This window comes from Clinocottus analis, unplaced genomic scaffold, assembly GCF_023055335.1.
Source record: "Clinocottus analis isolate CAN_PGR_092001 unplaced genomic scaffold, fCliAna1.0.p SCAF_31, whole genome shotgun sequence".
In the NCBI taxonomy this organism is placed as follows: Eukaryota; Metazoa; Chordata; class Actinopteri; order Perciformes; family Cottidae; genus Clinocottus; species Clinocottus analis.
In genome coordinates this window covers 231464-240000 of record NW_027176054.1, presented here as the reverse complement: position 1 = coordinate 240000, position 8537 = coordinate 231464, and the positions used below count along the sequence as shown (strand labels likewise).

Here is an 8537-nt window from a genome sequence, read left to right as displayed (position 1 = left end):
AATAGATCGACCCCTTTGTCAGCGGTACTCCATCCAGCCATTTGTTTTGGTATCGGTGCGAACCCTAATTTAGTCCTCTCTTGATATTGACTGACGACCCGTCCAGGGTGGCGTGCCCCGCCTCTCAACCAATAAAGGAGGAGCGGGTGTAGCTGATGGATGGATGCTCTACGTCTCCGGCGCCGAGAGAAACCTTGAGTTTCAGGATTAATGGCTGTCGAATGATTTGCTGGAAAAGGCCTCCGTTTAGTCGCTGTCGTCACATACCACGGATACATTCAGTCTTCCTTCTGTTTCATAAGTCAGACGGAGGTCTGTCCCCACCTCCTACCCCCACCTCCTCCTCCACCCGTTCGTCGCTCGAACGATTGACAGGAGGTCGACGCATCGGCACGTCTCGAAGCTTCATCTCGGAGGAACAGTGAACAATTCGCCGTCACGGCACCTCGAGCTGATTGTAATTGTTTTTTTTGCATTGAATTCACAAAGACCAGCGCTGATAGTCACACACGGATAACGTGGAATAATGAGCGTCTCCTTCATAAAGGAACTCTCCAGTCATTTATTTCTGGGACGCGGCGACACGATGTGCAAGTTGTGTCGTGAACAATAAATGAACAAAGCTCCCTTTGAAAATATGAACACACTTGTGTTATTATACAAACAAATAAACTATTTATTCACTTAAGCTGACATTTTTCCCCTATGTGTTAAAAATCCTTCGGGAGATTTAGATGGACGTGAGGAAATCACGAGCGCGAAACCTTTTTGTGAATCTGACCTTTCTCTGGGAATTGAAATATTTCCAGTTCTAACGAGATCCTTTCTTATCTCTGTTTTTGGTCCCCGTTATCCGTCCCTTTAGCAGCGGTATGAAGTCTCCACGTCGCCCACCAGCTGACGTTCAGAGCAGTAGAGCTTTGAGCCGGACGGAAACACAATGAACTGAACTCGCGTTGGCGCTCTGAAATCATCCCAGATTAGTTCCAGAATCAGCCGATGGTTCCCCCTCGGTCCAGACGTCTTGTTCCCGTCGGCACATTCTCACCTTTGCCCTCTCGCTCCGCCACCCCTCAGACCCACCTGAACCCGTGCTTCGTCCAGCAGTCCCCGACCGACGACCCCCGACCTCTGCAGAGAGACGCCTGGCACCGCCTCCGCCACGGAGACCTGCTCTCTCTGCTGCCGGGGCAGTTCGTCTTCCAGGTGGTGTCTGCGGACGGAGAAGACGGCACTCTCAGGTAACGCACTCGTTAAACGCCTGCGCGTACGTCAAGCTCATCAAGAGATGAATCTCTCTTCCCCCCCCCTCAAGCTCCTCGCCCACCCGGACGTCCTTGTGAGCAATTAAATCAAGAGGGAAGAGGCTGCTCTCCACTATTTAATTAAAGTCTTATCCCTTTTATCTGTGCAGAGCAGTTCAAGTGTTTTCTGTGGACTGATTATAAAACACAAGATTACTGAAGACGGGGGATTCAAGTAGTCTGTGGGCTTCGGTAATGTTTTATCTATGATGTCTGTTTGAAGTTCACATCAAACGGAGGACACTCGAACAAGAGTGCACCGGGTCGAGGCTCTCGTTGCATTGTGTGTACAGAACGTGCAGCTTGTGTCTGAGCAGGACGTTGTTGTTTGGTCGGACTTCAGTTCTTCAGGCTTAAAAAACATTTGTTTTTTTTGCTGTAGAAACAGTCAGGTGTTGGAAGAAGAAAATGATGAAGAAGAAGAAGAAGAGCTTCCTGTCGCTCACGAGCCAGATGTGGAGCCACATCCTCCTGCCGGACAGACTCCTCCTCCTCCGCCAGCGGCTCCGTCGAACCGGGACGACGCCGTCAACGGGAGCTCGAAGAAGGTTTGTTTGTTTTCGACCCGGCGTCCGGCTGAAAACCAGAGCCGAGCCAACGTCTCTGCTCGTTTGGTGTCGTTCCCTTTTAACAATTGTCGTCGATGCAGTTCTTTGAGGGTTTTTTTGATCCACGAAAAAGTTTCACAATCACCTTTCAACAAAATTTAATTACAAAATTTCCACCAAATTGCAACTTTTCTGATGGAAAAACAAAAAGAGTCAGAAAAGAGGCAGAATGCTGCAGACAGCAGCTACACAGGCTCCGACTGTCAGTCGTCAAAGACCCGACGGAGAAATGAAACGCTCTTAGTTTTCACTTCAATAGGATCTGTTGGTGGTCGTCGTCCTAAAATCTCACGTTGTAGAAACCCGCGAAATATTCAGTCACGACACTGAAAATATTGCATGTGACACTGAGCTGCTACGCTTCCTGTTGTCATTTCATTGGATGAAAACCCGTCGTACATTGAGGAGAATAATCGCATCAGTCTTTTTTTCACAAACTTGACTTTTAGACTTTACTAGGCTCAGGAGTTGGAAGTGTTTGGATCGTTAGAGGTCGGAAACACCGCCTGGAATCTAATTGTACCAATAATATGATGCTAATGACGTCAGAGCAGAAGTTATCAGCTTTAAATTCACATGAATCGTCACGACACGCAAAGGAAAAGTGCTCCACAGTGTCTCCACTTCAATTTCAGGAGTCAAGTTCATCCAGTTAAACTTTCATTAATATCAATATTTCCAGGTGATCGGCATCATAGTTGTCAGCCTCAGCGTTAGCGGCGTTGTTTCCAGCTCTGATGATGAACACGCATGTTGTTCTTTCTGTGTTCCACGTAGGAAGAGGCTGCGCGTCCGTCAGACGCTCACGGCGACCAGAGGGACGAGCCTCCGTCTAGAGCCAGGAGAGTTCTTCCTGCGTGGATGATGGCGGCTGTAGCGGCGCCACGCGCTTCCTCCTCTTCCTCCTCCTCCTCGTTCAGCCCAAAAGGTACCGGCACGCCCTCGCCGTGTGGATTTAATCGCTTTTTCCCTCACGCGTCCGTCTGAACTTGATCGGATCTGTCTCTACGTCACAAAACATTTTGTTGGTTCCTTAAGATTTAGCGCCGTGCTCGATCCTGTGAGGGTGTAAAAGTGATTATTCTTAAATTATTCTGGTCCTTATCCTTAGTTTTGAGGCATTCAATTCAATATGTGTAAAATATGTGGTTGTTTTTTTGTCCGCACGTCTTTTATTTCTCCTTCAGCCGAACTCATCAATACATTTCTTTGAGGCCAATATTGACATTTGAGGGTTTAAAAAGCCAGAAAGCGATGTGAACCTTTATTTAACCAGGAGAGTCCCATTGAGATTAAAAATCTCTTTTTCGACAATATAATATAACAAATATAATAATAATAATATAATAAACTACATTTCTCTCCTGCAATTTCTTCTGACATACCAGCCAACATATGGTACCGTATATGTTTATATATATATATAAACATGCTATAGAGACCAATAGAAGTACAACAAGCTAAAAAAATAAGCCAACTAAATTGAAATCTGTCTTTTGTTTAAACGTAACACTGACAAACGGCATGCTGGGTACGACTCGCTGCAGCTCATGTTATGAAGAGAGGAGACACTGGAGATTGTTTCTCATCCGGGTGACTTCACACTTGGCGGTTGCGTTGCAGCGCTTTCCATAATAACGGCACAAAGTCATTTTGCAGGTTTTCCCCCCGAATGGGACTCGTTTCTATTAATACTTTTGAGCCGTGGTGCGTTTATTTTCCGCACCGATGCCCAGAGAGCGTCCGCTTGAAGGAGAGAGCGTCTGTCTTCAGGTGACGCTGTCCAGGTGTCCCGTCGGCTCCGGTGATGTTTACTTTGAAGGGAAGCAGACGGACGCTCTGGGAGCTCGTTACCCGTCTGCTCTGAGCGGCTCTTAGAGGAGCTGCTTCCATCTGGGGAGAGTGGGCACATGGAGAAGCTCCAGTTTCCTAAAGAGACGCTTGTGACGTCGACGGAGAGTCTGCTCTCGCTCCTTTTGGCCACGGGGGAAAGTAATGAAGTTCTTTTTCTCAAGTTCTCTACCCCCGTACAAGTTTTGAAGGAGCATTTTACTTCTCTACTAAAAGTCTTGTGTGGGGGACTTTTATTTGTTTTGCTCTGCCACCGATTTTTATCTTATGACAGAAAAGTCTGAAGAAGAAGTATTCTTCTTCTTCTTCTTCTTCTTCTTCTTCTTCTTCTTCTTCTTCTTCTTCTTCTTCTTCTTCTTCTTCTTGTTCTCCTTCTCCTTCTTCTCCTTCTCCTTCTTGTTCTTCTTCTCCTTCTTCTCCTTTTACTTCTTAAAGGAAAAAGGAATTAAATACTTCTTCCACCACTTTAAGTCTTGTAAAATTAAGTTTCCTATTGATTAAAAAGAAAAAGAAAACTAGTGTATTTATAACAGATTTTGGAAGATGAAATATCAGATTGTTTAGTATCCATTGGGCTCCATTTCTTGCGAAAAGCCTCTGAAATTTGTCTCTCTGTTTCAGTTCAGTCGGCTGTGAAGAGAAGCAAAGGACCGTCATCCAGCACTAAAGCAGCAGCCAAACAGGCCACGCCCACCAAGACCTCCTCACCTGAGGAGGCGGAGCTCTCCGAGAAAGAAACGTCGAGAAAGAGGAGGAGGGTGGATGAGGAGGAGGAGCAGGAGGAGGAGGAGCAGGAAGAGGAGGAGCAAGCAAAGATGACAACAGCCGACATGAACACCGACACACGGACGAATTCATTCAGCCAATCGGAGAGCGAAGCCAAGAAGGCCAAGAAGGCCGGGGTCGGGCCGAGCGGCGCCGCCGCGCCCGGACCGCGACGGAGAGAGCCGTGTCCGTACGGGAGGAGCTGCTACAGGTAGAGTCCACCTGAGCACCGCCTCGTGTCTCTGGGTTCAGCCTCAAGGGACGCTGCGTCTCCAATTTAAGACAATAAGATGATTTCAAAAGCATGAAAGCGAAGGTTTTCTCACGCGACCCAAAAATCAGAAAGTGATTCCTAAGTTTTATATTATTGCAAATATTGCATTGTGTAATTTACTAAAATTAATTTTCCTCACAAGCATAAAAAATATGTTTAAATGTAGTCAGCAGGCTGTAATTCTTGTTGTATCGAAGCCCATTTCCTCCTGTAAAAGAAAAAGATTATGGGATAGAAAGTCGAAATTATGAGATAGAAAGTCGAAATTATGAATTATAAAGTTGAAATTATGAGATAGAAAGTCGAAATTATGAATTATAAAGTTGAAATTATGAGATAGAAAGTCGAAATTATGAATTATAAAGTTGAAATTATGAGATAGAAAGTCATTATTATGAGAAAGTCAAAATTATGAGATAGAAAGTCAAAATTATGAGAAAGTCAAAATTATGAGATAGAAAGTCAAAATTATGAAATAGAAAGTCATAATTATGAGATAGAAAGTCAAAAATATGAGATAAAAAGTCATAATTCCTCATATTTTCGACTTTCCATCTCATAATTATGACTTTCTATCTGGTCCTGTCATAAATGGGCCTCCATGTGCTCGACGGTGTGAATTTACCTCCAATAGAAGGTTTAAGTCCTGAGGTTTAAATGGGTTGAACTTGCTCTGTTTGTTCCTTTTTAAATTCATAACTAAAGTACATAAAGCAGCAGCAGGGACACTTCCTGCAGACGTGCAGCGCCTCTCTCATCACCTCTCTGTTTGTCCCCTCAGGAAGAACCCGGCGCATTTCCAGGAGTGCAGTCACCCTGACGACACCGACTACGAGGAGGAGGAGGAGACGCAGGAGGAAGATCGGCCCGAGTGCCCCTACGGCACCGACTGCTACAGGTCAGACATCACGTACAGGGAGAGGAGGACTCTATAAATAGGACTTTGAGTTACAACAGTCATCAGCTGGAGTTCAGGGACTTCATGGAATTTTGAAATTGTTATTTCCAGGCCTGGAAAAGGAGAAATATGGTTAAAAGTCATAGAAATTCGGTTAAAAGTCATAGAAATGTAGTTAAAAGTAATATAAATGTAGTTAAAAGTCATAGAAATGTGGTTAAAAGTAATATAAATGTGGTTAAAAGTCATAGAAATTCGGTTAAAAGTCATAGAAATGTCGTTAAAAGTAATATAAATGTGGTTAAAAGTAATATAAATGTGGTTAAAAGTCATAGAAATTCGGTTAAAAGTCATAGAAATGTCGTTAAAAGTAATATAAATGTAGTTAAAAGTCATAGAAATGTGGTGAAAGGTCATGTAAAACCCACTGGTCACAATGTGTAGGAACTCTGTTTTAGGCTGTTGGTCTGAAAGTGACATTAATCTTTTTTTATTCATGTAATTTATTACAGAAATAAAACAATAACTTTTCCTGTTCCCTGACAGGAAGAATCCTCTTCACAGGAAAGAATACAAACACACAAAGAAACCTGGTAAGATGTTTCTCTGCCTTCATGCTGATTCTTAGTAAAATTCACTATTTAATGTTTTTTATTCAAAGAAATGTTTCTACTCTGTAGATATATATTACTCCATATAATATAGTTCAATATATTCATACATATCTCTTCATGCCATCTGATCAAATCTGCAGCAACAAGTCGTTAACTTTGGTTAATTATATAAATTTTATTACGTTTTTTAAAAGAAATGCTGCATTTATTTCCATATTTAATGACACATTTTTCCAAAGAAGATATATTGAGTCTTTCATCTGCAATATAATAATCAAACATTTGAGTTTTGAGTGGTCGTAAAGTCCATTTACTAACTAATTACTAACGCAACCGGCTCCTTGAAGGTGGCGAAGAAGCATTCATAAAAAATGGCGGCGCCACGTTTATCGTCAGGGGGAAATGGTTCCCAGTGATTGATGGGAGTTATGGGCACGAACAGCTGCCCAGTAGGCTTTACTGGTCTGGTTGAGCAAAACCACTGGTGCTGTTTAAAAAAAAAAACACGCACAGTCACACAAAATGCTTCCCAACGAGAGCCAAGAAGAAGAAAAACACACACACACACACACACACTCAGCTGCTCAGGGTCTTTAAATCCACTGGAGGCGATCGATTTCTTTTCCTCAGCAGGTTATAATGTAATCTCAAGACCCTGCAGGACATCCCCCCCCCTCACAGAGGAAATGACTTTCACACACACACACACACTTAATGAGATACGTGATTTCGCCACCGATTCTTTTTTTTACGCCTCAGTTGACATTCAGTTTAGTCGTCTGATTTAAGACGCTGCGTCTCCACCTCGACGGGGGGCAGGAAGGCGGAGGAGTGATGCGGCGCCTCGACGTCCGCTACCGACAGAGAGACGAGATTTATTTCATCAGGGGCCGAAACACCAATGCCTTTTGTCAGATTTATGTTTATTATTAAGATTTTTATGGTTACAAAACTAGAAAGCACCGCGCAATCCTCGTGCATCAAAACACACTCCTCTTTTCTTCTTTTGTCTGTTTTTTTTTTCTTCTATCAAAGACCTTTGAAATCAGAGGAAACATGAAAAACTCTCACGCGGCACTTGAAGCCTTTTCCCGTCCCCGTCTCCTTCTCTGACTCACTCCCTTCACGCCGCCGATGCTTTCACAGGTCGCGCCACGCGCAACGCCCCCAAGAGGGCCGCCGCTGACGAAGACGACGACGATGACGAAGGCGACGAATACGACGACAGCTTCATCGACGACGACAGCGAGGACGCCGGCGACGACTCGGACTACGCGCCTCCCAAGGTCTCCGACGACGACGAGGACGACAGCGAGGATGTGACGGGACTGCTGAAGGAGGCGAAGGCCTTCGTGAAGAGGAGGAAGTAGAGTCAGAGACACACACACACACACACAAACACAGACACACACCGTGCAGCATCAGGGTCAGCGCGTCAGGGAGTCACAAAAAAACGACGTGGACGTCACTCGAGATCACGTCACGCCTCGTTGGGAGCAGTTTCGTGGAGGGAACTACTTTTTTTGAGCGGTAGAAAAGGAAATAGTTCCCACGTGAAACTGCTCACAACAACGTCTGAGCGACCGGGTGTGGATTTTTAAGAAAAGAGACGTTCAAATGTATGGTTTTTTAATGGTTTTTTTGGGTGCTTTAAGCTCCACGAGCCGAGTGTCAACTCATCTCGTTGCATTCGAGACGTTTCACACCAAAACCATCCAGACTGATCAGAAGCACTACGGGTAAGAGGCCAAATACGCCTCCTCCTCCTTCTCTTGAGGATTTCTCGAGTTGGATTCCTCTCGTCGACGCCGGCGTGCAAACGCTGTCAAGGTGTTCTCGCACGGGCGTCGTCTTGGCAACTTCAAAACACAACAGTGGGCCTCCGGTAATTCATGGCTGATTGATAGAAAATATGTTTTTTTGTATGAGAAGCACGCCTCGAGCGAGCTTTAGATGCAGATTATAATTGAGGAGTGACATCGGATCTGACTGTTTTACGGAAAGATGCAAAACAACAACCACGGAGCGGGTTTTTCATTCGATAAGATGTATTTTTTCGCTGATAGATTTTATTCCAGGTGATCGGTTCTGCTCGCGATCGATTCTGCTCGTGTAAATATGTCAGAATGACTTTCAGGTCGTAGTTTTTTTCTAATTGTTCCCCCGATGTTTTTGTTGGATTGTTGTTCTTACTTTGTTTAAATACTTTTGATGAAGACAAAA

General features: G+C 44.3%; 1 protein-coding gene across 2 annotated transcripts in view; it reads left to right on the top strand.

Annotated features, from left to right (window-relative positions):
- The window catches only part of aplf (aprataxin and PNKP like factor), a 10786-nt gene extending 2249 nt beyond the window's left edge, over positions 1-8537 (top strand). Inside the window, exons 4-10 of one of the 2 annotated variants that reach the window (XM_068595684.1) lie at positions 1078-1241; positions 1693-1852; positions 2690-2840; positions 4385-4739; positions 5584-5700; positions 6247-6293; positions 7461-8537. In XM_068595684.1, the coding sequence (XP_068451785.1) occupies positions 1078-1241; positions 1693-1852; positions 2690-2840; positions 4385-4739; positions 5584-5700; positions 6247-6293; positions 7461-7684 (1218 nt within the window). In that variant the 3' untranslated portion in view covers positions 7685-8537. Of the gene's footprint in view, positions 1-1077; positions 1242-1686; positions 1853-2689; positions 2841-4384; positions 4740-5583; positions 5701-6246; positions 6294-7460 lie in introns of both variants that reach the window. The other variant, XM_068595683.1, reaches the window with a different exon arrangement.